At 43.0% G+C, this 13055-nt stretch overlaps 1 protein-coding gene across 6 annotated transcripts in view; it reads left to right on the forward strand.

The window, feature by feature from the left end:
* Positions 1–13055, forward strand: part of LOC120949215 (four and a half LIM domains protein 2) — a 116718-nt gene that overhangs the window by 49231 nt on the left and 54432 nt on the right. For 4 of the 6 annotated variants that reach the window (XM_040366351.2, XM_040366359.2, XM_040366350.2 and 1 more), the window contains 2 exons: positions 12051–12222; positions 12312–12513. In XM_040366351.2, the coding sequence (XP_040222285.1) occupies positions 12051–12222; positions 12312–12513 (374 nt within the window). Of the gene's footprint in view, positions 1–9358; positions 9841–11685; positions 11781–12050; positions 12223–12311; positions 12514–13055 lie in introns of those variants that run through there. The other 2 variants (XM_040366352.2, XM_040366357.2) reach the window with 2 other exon arrangements.

Here is a 13055-nt window from a genome sequence, read left to right on the forward strand (position 1 = left end):
TATCCCCGTTTCTGTCCTAATGATCTTCTCGGACCTAGGACATCATGCTGACTCGCCACTATCGTTCTACGTACGCGTGTTGTCACAACACACAAGCTAGGGGTTGATCACTTTTACGCTTGCTAATCATCCCGAGATTGTTCTGTCTCACATATCGCGGCGGCGGTGGTTTTAATTTAACCTAGCGTATGTAAAATATTCACTCTCTCTCGGCTTGACGACTCACGTGTTGATCTCCAACACGTCGTGTGTCATGTGTTTGTGTGGCGCCATACTGTTCGGTCTGGCACTTGCGCTTAAGCTCGTTAGAATTTGTCAACATTTTTGGGGCCGATTGAGGCGTGTAATTTGGTTTATTTTCTTTCCACTTCCCCCTCGCTTCGGTGCTGAGCCCAAAGAGATTATGAGCTCTGTGCTACATTTGCGGACGAAAATCGACCGCACCGTACCGTGACATTTGCTGGGCGGTGGTTGCGTTGATGGTGGCGGATGAGGCACGCGCGCGCTGTGTGTTTAGAGTGTGATCGGAAATGGTCAATCGTTATCCGGTTGTTTAGGGTTGTAAATTAATGGTGAAAATATTTCGAACATCAAGCGTTTGTGTGTGTGTGTTTTTTTTTTTAAATAGAACTGTAGCCTTAGCCGTTACTGGCGGCTTGTCGGAAGCGGTTTGTCATGCTTTAATCATCGAGTTTTGCTTGAATCGAGGGTAATCGGCGAGTCGGTTACACTCAGTCTATCTAGAAGCTGTACACCTTTGACTCAGGACGAATAAATAAATAAATAAATAAAATAAATAAATTATATTGCGCAATATGCAGGATTGCAGTAACAAAAATTAGAACTAAGATACTTCAATAGGTCATGAAAATTATGATCTGTTTTTATGTATTTTTTGGATTATTTTTTTTTGTGTGATGCTATGTATTTTTTATGTCTACGTGGATGCATATATTTTTTTTTCATTTAATTTCTATTTGTTTCTTAATCCTTTCACGACCATAAGATTTCTAAGACTAAAAATGCTAAAATAATACTATTATTGATATACTACAAATAAGTTGTTTTACTTTTTATCCGTTCAGAGATAGATTTACCATCCTGGACATATGTTTTATTTTGACATAATGTCAATAAAAATAACGATTCAACGATAATTTATGAACCGATAACGAGTTTTGTGGAAGGGAAAAATATTTCCCTTGGTCGTGAAAGGGTTAAGTAATCATTAGTTATTCTACAAACATTTTTGATAATTGAAAGATAATTCGTCAAACAGCAAAGGGATTTTTTTTTTAAATTACGCAGAATATATTCCAGATTATGTTGGTGTGCTCATTTAATATTAGGTTAGAGCTTAATGCGCTCTAAGTGTAGATAGTATTTATTTACACAACAACAAAACACAAAAAATGTTCATTCTAATTCGCTTTAGAACACTACACCACAAACTGTACTTAAATTTGATTGACTCAGTGTACGTGAACGCATACGACCATCTGTATCGAGACTCGATCGAGAAGATCTCGCGTGTCGAGAGGACTACTCCTACTCTGTTTGGTGGTGATGTTGTCGTTCGCACAAAATTGGCTCGATGACAGCTGACAGTGGAACTTAGAGCTGGCTTTACTCCCACACACCACCACCTCCACACGCTTCTTGCACCCCAAATGTTGCACTGCTGGTTCTAACAAACTCTCACACACACCCTTATTCTACCATGTGTCAGGTGTTGTGTATGTGCTCTACTAACTCACCCTTCCGGCGAGACTGTTGCGAAATCCCGGCCCGGGGCAACGCATCTTGATCGCCGTCCAATGCTCTGACCTTGCCGCACACACCGAACGCTTGGATCGAACGGCGTGACGTCACGTAGCATAGCGAGTGCTCGCCAAACGTTGTCCACACCGTCGCCACCGTAACCAGAACGCGGGCGGCGATTCCACACGTCACGGGTGCAAAATTAGAACTCATCTCCACACATCAGCAAGATTGGCGATCACCCGGGGGGATGACTACGATTCGATTATGTAGCGAAAGGGACACACCGCATTCATCATGGAAAGAGATGTGTCTGTGTATGTGTGTGTGATGTTTAAAAATTGTCTCCACTCGGTTGTTATTTTTCAAATTAAATTGATGTTTCTTTCTCTCGACAGCGTCGGTGCGAAAATAGATTTATAATTCCTCATTTTTGGCGTCGCTCTTTTTGTGTTTTTCCACAGCGCATTTCCGAACTTCCTCGTCCGTTGTAGAACAAAATTCACATCGATCATTTGCGATCGCGTCCGCTTTTATGTGCGGTTCGTGTCGATCATATAGCCATGGTTCGTTGTAGATCGCGAGCAAGAGGATAGCTACACGCAAAAAAAAAATGATTAATTTCCTTCCTTCGCTTCAAAGAAGAAAGCAAATGTAAACAAGACAATTGTTTGTGGTTATGAGGTGAAAACAAAATTTGCAAAAATATTTACAACGCTTTGTTATAGTGAAGTTCCAAGCACATAAACCAAATAAGAATGTTTATTTTTTTAATTTTGTGTAATAACATCTTTAACCATTTCACAGTATTATTCCAGCATTTTTATTATATGTCTTCAACAAATGCTCGCTCAAGTTCGTAATACATTTAATTCTTCTTGACATAACAAAACATTAATTATTGGTTGAGAAAATTAACCTTTCACGTGCGCAATATCCTCATTTAACCAATCTAACTCGGTCCAAAATTCATCGAGCGAGTCCAAATCGTCCTCATCGTCGTCGCCGCTATTAGAATCATCGTCGTCATCGGTTTCACAATAGCTTTCATCAAATATGAAAAAGCTCGCTACTACATCCGGATAAGCAGCTCGTTTTTTACGCTTGATTCTATTACTAAGCGATATAGAACTTATTTTAGGATCGCTGCAGATAAGTGCTTCCACAAACGCATCCTTTAAAGAATCTTGCTTTGAAGTTGTTCTTGCACAGAGCTTCCTATCTGAAGGGAAATAGTTATGTTCGATCTCACCAGACTTCTTGCCAACATAGCCTAAACGCACAGGTGAGCGTACTATCAGTTGACCGGCGTGTGCTAAAACTTTGTGCACTGCTGCCGGAACTCGGGACCAGCTGTAGAGCTCCAGGTATTTGCGATAGGTGTCGCTGCAGTACTGTTGTACCTTTGCGGGGTGCAGCGGATGACGACTATTGATTGCGATGAGAATGTTTCTGAAGCGTTCGATAAGGTCTTGGTCGATGTTGAGCGTGGTACTTGCAAGAGCGGGATCGGCCAACACTCGTCGGCTGATGTATCCCATTGTGTTTGTGCTGGAGGAAGATCCTGCATCTGCTTCTGCTACTCTTACGCCAAACGCTCCGTAGAGACGCTGTTGCACGGTTTTCATTCTTTCGTTAAATTTGATTCGTTGCACTTCCGGGATTTGCCATTCTTGGAAGTCTATCCTAAATGACAGTTGTAGCAGCAGCTCGAAAAATGTTACCCAACAATGGATGGGTGAAATACTATACACCAACGGTTCCTCTTGCCCTATAAAACCCGATGCCAGGACTGAAGCGTCCATCATTTCTGATGGGGTTGCGCAGCAAATCAGACAGCAAGTGGTCGACGAATCATCCAGCATGTATGATAAAACTTTACCCTCGATCATGCTTAACACAAATTCAAACTCCACATCGACTGCTTTATCATCCTCCAAAACAATATGCATTGGTTTTAGGTTGGAAATTTGTTCATCAATATTGTGTTTGGTTTGAAGGACTAATGCTTTTGATGGCTTCGCTAGCTGCAATGAAATTGGTCTACAAAAACGGTAACTCTGCGGAGTAACGTTGAGCCAAAAAATGTGTTGTGACGCATCGTCCAGGTGAAGTTGAATTGGGACTAACACACTGATCAAAACGTCAGTACCATGGCCCGATGTGGCATCTATGCCGTAGGTGAAAACACATCGTAACTTGAGTACATTCAACTGGTTCTCCGTTAAAAAATCCCTTAACACTTTCTTCTGCATCTCCAATATTCTTCGCACCGTATACTCAACCAGACATTGCATTTCCATTTTCACTGCACACTCTGTAGTCAAAATTTTTTCAAGAAACGGCACACATAAAGCTTCGCCTCTTCTGATGGCATTAAACGATGGAAAGCGGGAAGGCACAAGGCTGCTCATTGATTTGTACTGGGCTTCGGTCAGACCCAGGTCTATGTAGAATGCTAATACTTCTTCATCGGACAGCATATCAGAATGATCCGTTGCTATGAGAAGATCGCGTGGCGATTGTAGCAACAAGCTGATCTGTATCATGGTATTATATTCTTTGAGCCGATATGCTTCACGACGAGCGATTCGTGTAGGTGATGTTCTTTCGTTCGCCGAATCTTCTGAATGCACCATAAACCGTATTTTCATTCGTTCAGCAAGCTCACTGGGCTGTTCGTAGTCAGCTGCCGGACTACAGCTATTTGTATTCGATGTAGAAGCACCACTGGACAGTAACTGGGTCGGGAATTTGGAAGCCAACCATTCTGCATTATTTGCTTCGAAAGTGCCTCGGACGCGATTACACTGATCCCACTGTAGTTTAGCACGTAAGTAGATGCTTTCCACTTCGGAACGGGCAGCCTCGATGTCTAGCTCCCGGTTCCGAGCCTTTGTATCAACATAAGCTAACGCTTTGTTTACGTTAGCGGTTTGGGAATCGCCAAAGTTAAATTGGTCCACAATCTCTCGCACTTGTAATGAAACCATGTTGCTCACTCGGTTGTAGTGTATCGTGTGATTTAAGAAAGTAAATTTACTTTATCTACTGATCACTTTTTTCCGCGTCCTTCCCGTGTTATGTTTTTCTTCGTTCGGTCGTCACTTGGCTTCAGTTTGACGTTTCCCAATTAACAAATGTTCTGTATCTGACGTATAGTTCGTTAAGTTTGTGGAATTCGTTAAGTTTTAAATTTGCCGTTATTTTAAAAATAATCCTGGTTCTGCGTTAGATGATTTTAACTTATTGTTAAGAGGCGAAAGAACTCCGCGTGAGCCAAAGCCTCAATAAACTGTTTAAACAACTACATTTAAGTTATTGAAATTCGTTGCTAAATCTGTTAGCACTGCAGTATTTGGTATGTTTTTAAATACAATATTACTAAATGAGGTAAATTGAAACCGGTATAAAGATGATAGTTTTGGTGTTTGCTAGTGTGTACCAGTTAATGGAATTGCAATAAAATATTTGGATTTAAGTGATCATTATTTATGGGTCCAGATTGCTTCACATATCCATTTTTAGTGCAATTTTCCAGTATGATAATCCGGAATTTGAAATTATTCATAATCATAATCATATTAATTATAAACATCATAATAAATTAAAAAAAAAACTCAATAGTTTTCTTACTGGAAAATGTACATTCCGTAAAAGTATTGAGTTCCGAATCTATCCAATAGTTGATGTGTTCAATTAGCTGGATTCAGTACTTCGCGAGAATCATTTAAGGTACTTCAGTTTCAGATTGCATCTCGCAGAAATCTAGTAAAAAAACGATGACAACTTGTATCTTATTTAAATGAGGTTAAATATTGAATGTTTGTTTGGCACCCATCCAACTCGAAATAATCTTCACGATTCTAAGCACTACAAAATACTTTTAAATATCAGTTTCGAAACTTTCTCATTTAAGCAGATTCAAAATGTATTTCATCACCATGAGTAAGTGAAAAAAAGTGATGCATTCGGCCCTTAAGTGCCTTGTGGGTGTAGCAAAAAAAATCATAAATTTTCACTCCAATCACCACCATCATGTAACGCAAATGCCGAACGTTATTACAGCTCTGAGCAAATCGTGCCCAGGTATAACCCTTAAATATTGTTCCTAACGGTCACCAGCACATGACAGCTACAGCTAATGCGGGGCTGAGTACAGATTGGACCGGTTGTTGTCAGCAAACTATGTTCCACCCTTCCAGTTGCCCAATCAATACGGTCACACGGCCGGAGAATCGGCCGCACAACAACATGTACCCCACTAATCTACCAAATGGCAATGACATTCGGCCTGAATTTGGTTCGATCGGTGGGGTTCGTTGCCGTTCTGCAATGGCGATTTTTGGTTTGGTTTGGTCTCACACACACTGCCTCCCAATTCCCCTTTTTGCCGCACTTCCGATACAGATCAATTTTAGGGTTGGACGGGCTAGTTAAGGAAATGAGCCAAACCTTATCCCCGCCGTCGTGCGTTGTCGAAGCTAGTTAAGGAGTTGGGAAAAAGGGAGACACACAAAAAAATCGACCCACCATCGAGCCCTGTCGAAAGAGGTTGATTTAATTAAATTTATGAACTATCAACGCCTAACGAACACAATCGCTAAACACAGACACACGTACCATCGTGTTGTCCTTCTTGGGGCGATTTGTTTTCTTTCCTTGCCATTGTCTTGTAGCAAAAAAAAACTTCTACGAATGGGAAAGAGTGAACACGGGGAAAATGTAACAAAAACGCTATCCAGAAACACCCTCGAAGGAAGTGTGCGGCATTACCTTCCAGTGGGGTGATAATTGACAGTATCCATTGATGGTAATCGGGGTGACAGTGGCTTTCCCTTTTTCACGAACGTGTATGGTGCAACTGCTTCGAAAGGGAATGGAGCTGAAACGATCAAGTCAACCATCACCCACCGGTGGTGGTAGTAGTTGGCCACACACACAGCGCAATGCTACTGCTGCTGCTGCCAGCGAGTGTCCACTGAGGGCGGACTAACGAGGACCCTGTTATTGAACCGTAGATAAAAGGGCGTAATAACTTCTTATCGTCCGTATCCGCCACGGCTTTCGGGGCTGGATGGGTGCAGTGATGGCTATTTTTATAAATCTCAACCACCACCTCCACCAGCAGCCGCAAACGGAGGAAAACGACCGAAAAGAAGAAGTGTCTGAGCGCGCCATTCACAACTGCCTCTGGTACGTTTAGGGGGGCAGGAGTAGGTGGTAGACTTTTATGACGTTTTGGTGTCTATTTTTGGAAGAAATATCTAAATCAACCGTGCGACGCTGGCTTGATGGGATGGAGGACAGCGTGATGCTATTTAGACGCTACCGGGATTTTTTTCACTATGAAATCCTGGGTACGTTTCGTTTGAGGTGGTACGATGGGGTAGGGTATGTATGATAAACTATGGCGGAAAATATGATACTCTCTCTCCCCTTCTCGATGCTTCACATTCCGGGCAACGATAACAGGAAGCAGTTGCGTAAAATAACTTCCACCGCGCAGCCACGCAAAACGTGCGCAACGGGGTTTGCGTTGAGTGATTTGGAACTGGACCCCACACCACATGGAAAAATAAATAAAACCGTCTAATTCGTACCCCATTTGCTCTCGCAACTTCAAATCAAAAATCGCAGTAGCCGCAGCCGGGTTTTGGCCGGTTCTGGTGCACGTGATATTTTATTTCTGTTTTTATATATGCGCGCGCGCGCGTGTGCCGTCGTCCTTTGCGCGATTGCGCCCACCGCCACCACGGCTAATGAGCACCTGTTCGTGGCGAAAGATTTACATGGGAAAAGGAAAAATCGAAGAAAAAAAAAGTTTGCTTTTTCCGCTTCCCCAAAACCCCAAAAAGAAAAAAAAGTGATTGAAAAAGATCAAACATCGTTGCGGCTTCCCGCGTTGAGTTTGTTGAGGCATCGAGAAAGCAAAACCTTGCCCATTGTTTACGTTCCGACGATGGCAAAAACGTCCTTCCGCTTGCTTCTGCTGGCCGAGTTATAAACCATTGTACCCCTTCTCCTTATGCCTCGTGGAAGTGAAGCGAAAAAAAGAAAAATCGCGTTCCTAGGGTGCAAAAGAAAAATCACCTCAGTTTGATACAGAACCGGGCAAACGGGTTGTGGGGCGCCACTGTTTGTCTTGCCATTAGCGCGAGGACACCGACCGATCGATCATATGCTGTTTGACGATGGCGATGATGAAGGAAAACCCCACCCGACGACGGGACGGTCTTGGGGTTGGATGGAAAATGGTGCAAAGAAATTGGGGGACTGTGTACTGGGGGATTTTCCCACCGTTTTTCGTTCGAGAAGATTGTGGTGTGTGTGTGTGATCGTGGCGGAAAATATTTCTCAACCCGTCCAAAAACAAATTCCGTGCCATTTTTCTTGCAAACTCTTCTTCTCCCTCACACACTACGCGTTTTTGCTGATGGTTGTTGGTTGTGTTGGTCTGTTGATCGTTCGCACGTTTTGATGGTTGATTTTTGTTTTCTGTTTTGTAGCTAGCATTTTCATTTCGCAGAAGCGTGGCGCTATTCGCAAAAAAAAAAATGTAAAGCATATTTTTCCCGTTTTGTTTTGTTATAATTTTCACACTTTTCGTAAGTGGTGCTGCTAGTTGTTTTGTTGCGCCTTAGTTTATTTTTTCCGCAAAAGTGAGAACTGAGCGCTAATCATCGTCACTTCGTTTGATCGTCACCCGTTCGCAGATCGGCATGGGGCTGGTTGTTGGGGCTGTTTCTGTGGGCTTAGGGAATGTGTGTTTGCTTGATGTTTAGCGTGATGTGAAATGTAGGTTAGAATTGAATTCATTTTTTTGCAAATATTGTACACACAACACAATTACAATATTATTTTTTTATAACTATTTTATGAAGCTACTTATTTCAAGGAAATAATAGCGAAAGCAGTTGTTGTACCACACGATAAGCATATTTTAAATAAACTTAAAACAACCAAACAAAAATAGCCACCACCAGCACAAACGGGGCACAGCAAATGGATGATAAACAACACACGAGCGCGCTCGGGTTGAATCGATTCCTCGAACGATTAAAACGATCGCCAGATATTTATGGCGATAATATACCAGCCGACGGTGAAACATCCCGCTGATGGCGGCGATGACGGTGATGATGATGATGGTTTTCCTAATTTTCATAAATTCTCCAACCTTCAAAATGAGTTGCACCTGTTGGGCCCATTCGATTCGACACACCCATGCGTTGTGTGTGTGTGTTTCCACTGTAGGGGGGGAGTATGATCACAAGAGCGCAACCATACGACCCACCTACCAGGTAGTAGGATAATGTTTCCAAGGGCTAAGGAAAATGTGTGAAAAATTAATCGTGCCATAGAAACAGTGCACGAAAGCTCCCACGGTACATCCGGAAAATGTGTTTCCCTGCCAGCGTCCCTGGTTACGATTTCGCACGGCAAATGGTTTCATTCTGACGCACGCGCGACCACTCTTCCACTTCCAGGTGAAGCACACACAGAGACACAGATACCACTGCAACTGATATTCTGAAATGTGTGATATGCCTTTCCACAAGAATCAATAGGCTAAAGGTCATCCTCGGTTTTCTAGGCTAAAAAAAAGTGGAAAAGAACGTATGGCTCGTGTGGGTTGATGTTAATCCGGTGCTAATGGACCACGAGCGATGAATCCAATCAGTAACTATCATCGAAACACAGTGTCAAAACAAACCAACAAACAAACAAACGAAACACACCGGAAAATGTAGTGTGCGTGTGAGTGTAGTGCAAGTGATCGTTTGATCGCAAGTTCGAAAAACCGCCGTAATTGCAGTGGGGGGTCCGTACGATCGGCCGGAAGCAGTTGATCGGTACAGTGTGATACCGACGGAAAAAAGCGGGAAATAGAAAAACCACACACACAAAAAGCAGCACGACGATGCTAGACCTGCAGCGACACGCGGACTGTCCACTGTGGGACGCCCTGGCCAGCCCGGTCGTGCCGTGGCCGGGGATGCGGTACGCCTGTGTGAAGGTCCTTCACGCCTACTGCAAAGTGTTCAACAAGCAGGAACTCTACAATCTGATCGTAAGGTAAAGCGGGGCGCGCGGCAGTCTTCAAATGGGGGAAGATAATTAACCGTAAAACGCGGATGCAAAAATTGCACATAAACCGAGCATAAATAAAATAAACCCCTCGCTATGTTGAATGATGTCAATGTTTTTTTATCATTTTTTTGCGTCGTAAGCATGAAAGCAACACCATTAAATTAGGTTGACAAACACATATACATCCGTTGCACAAACAATTGACTTCAGTTTGTCAGTGTCTCTTCCGTTAGAACAGTATAATATTAGAGCGTTTTTCATTGCAAAAAAAAAAAAACACACACGACGGCCGTAATAAATCTTCCTCTCCCGCGTTTCGATAGTGACTTCATTCCATCGTGGCGAACGCCGATAAAATAAATGTTTTTTTTATGTTTCAACTCTTGCTTGCTTGCCAATAAACTCGGCCACAAACACACACACAAAGCCACAAGCCCTCGGCTGGCTGTTGGATGATCTAAGCACTTAAAGTGTCAATGTTAGTGATGTGATGATGTTTACATTAGATAATTATAGCTGCACTAACCGTGATGAGGATATACGTAGGAGTTAGTGTACAAAAGGGAAAAAACGATGAAAAAGAAAGAGGACTTCTGGTTTGTTTTTTTGCTAAATAAGGACCCATTTGTTTTAAATTTGGAATTGGATCGAATTTTCCAACAGTATGAGAGGCTTTGAATCAATATGAATCGTATTGAAATTATGCCAAATCAATTTACAAAAACATTTGAATAATGCTCAACACAGACATTGCTTCATTCCATTTAATTTACTTCAAACGAACATTTCTCAACGGGTTTGTCTATGTGGAGGAGCTTGTCATTGAACTTGACTTTTCCGACCCGCCTGAGTCGTCGGACGCGTTACGATGTGTGGCAGGTCCACTTGATTGTTGTGATGAATGGCATATTTTTAACCTTTCAGCTGATCCGCTCGTACGTCGATCGTACGGCTAACGCGAGAAGCTGCCCCAGACGCTGGCCTGCTTGTCAGAACTGGTAATACAAGACGCCGCCGTCGTATGTCTCTTTCGATTTTGAGAAGAAAAGGTTGGCTCTCGTTTGGTTGGCGGAAAATTAGCACAACGCTAACGATATGATGCCGAGTGTGTGTGTGTGTGTGAAGCAAGGGCAAACCATTCTGACAAGTATTCACAAATTAACAAGCTCATTAGCTGCGCTCGGTTTAACCGGACCGGAATTCAAACTTAAGTAGTTGTGATCGAGCAAATTGGTAGGTTTGTCGTCATGGAAAAGAAGTAATTTAAATTATGTAATTTAAAAAAAACAATATTTTCCTTGTTCGAGCCTTACTAACGTATATCAAAGGCGCTGCATTGACGTCTGCAACGTTGAATAATTTGCAACAAAGTGACAACAACACGTTCATAACAAATAATCCAACTCGTTTGTTCTCACACTCGTCAGCACCGAACACGACTGCATTCGTCAACCGTTGCCTCCAGGATGACCGTCTCATGGATCGGAATTGGAAACTGCTGCCTCCACCAACACGGCCCGATGCATTAACCCTTCTCAATCCCTTGTTTGCCTCCGCCCCACCATCATCATCCATCGCAAACGATCTCCATTACGGGGCTAATTCAATTAAATTTTATGATCCCCCACAGAGAGCGAATGAGCGTCGAATGGACCGTAACTCTGGTGCTGCGGTCTTGTTTATATGGTATCCGCCGGTATCCGAGCCGGTCGGTCGGTCGGTCGGTTGAGAGCAGCCGCAGCAACAATCTCAGCACGCCTAATGAGCTGTGTATGGTACCGCAACCACATACTCTCACTCTCTTAGTAAAATCATGCCGTAGAGACCCGTAGACACAACCACCGAATGGTCCGCTCGGGTGCAACCACTTGCGCCACCACCACCGCCATATGTGTGTCTGTGGCTCATCGCTCAGCTGTGTTGCGGTGAGCAGCTTCTCTCGTGTCGGGTTCGTGTTCTATCGCTCGGTATCGCTGCTTCTCAGCCGTTGTTTTGCTCAACCGGGGACCGCGGTGGAGTCGCATGGTGTCTCAGTACGGCAGGGTTTCTTCCACACAGCGCAGCAACAGCAAGAGCACGTGCTATCGAGCGCGCGCGCAAACACGCTGCCACTGCTGCCATCTGGAGGACGCTAGTGACCGTTACTAATGCAACGTTTTGTTGTTGTTTCATTTTCCTTTTGCCGTGCTCTACAGGAAAACGTGCCAGGAGTGCAAATGCCCGCGCGAAACGCACGCCGTCTACCACGAACAGTTGACCACGGTGAGGGAACGGCTCGGCTTCAAGCATGACACCAACACGTCCCGGGTGGATCCGCGCCAGATGGGCTACACCTGGGTACCGCCCGGCATTCTAACGTCGGCCAAGGTAACGGCACACACCGCCACTCTGCAGGATGACGAATGAAACGGACTGACGTTGTTTATGCTTTTTCTTTTTCTGGCTTCAATTTTTAGATACAAAGATACTTTGATGTGATACCACCGGAGAAGGTGCCCAAGATAGGCACGCAAGGTGAGCGGTTCCGCGACAAGCAGCTGGTGTACCAGCTGCCAAAGCAGGACCTTGCGCTCGACTACTGCAAGCACGTGGAGGAACAGCATCGTGGCTCGTACGAAGATTTCGTGGCGGCCAGAAATGAGATCGCGCTCGATATTGGTAGGTTGGATTGAGCAATCGCGTGGTTGGTAGAAAATAGTAGAAAAAAGGTTTTAAAGGTTAAACATATTGATCAAGTATTAATTTGAAATTACAAATGAACTAAGGAGATGTTAGAGTGTGTAAAGTGTAGTATGATGGAGCACTTAAGAGAGCATATTAAATCAATTCTCCTCATAAATGCATTAAAATGATTAATTAATTGCCTAACACCACAATAGTAAATGTAAGATACCCGTCAATCAAGTCATGTCATAATCATAGTCATGGAAAATCATTTAAAGCCTCTTCTTGTCTTGTTTATTAGTATTTCGTTTGTATTATTATTAAAAACATATTCCATTTTTATACAGAAAGAATGGTCCGTATAGGTCTATATATTTTCCTTATTCCATTATATCCATTATCGCTAAAATTTGGATAGAAATGATGATTGAAAAAATATTGTGATATATAAAGAATAGTAGAGTAGGGAGTCAAATTATTTTAAGGCAAATAATTTAGTATTGAAATGATAAACTAAATGAGCAAATCAAAATGAC

Source organism: Anopheles coluzzii, chromosome 2 (genome assembly GCF_943734685.1).
Source record: "Anopheles coluzzii chromosome 2, AcolN3, whole genome shotgun sequence".
Taxonomy (NCBI): domain Eukaryota; kingdom Metazoa; phylum Arthropoda; class Insecta; order Diptera; family Culicidae; genus Anopheles; species Anopheles coluzzii.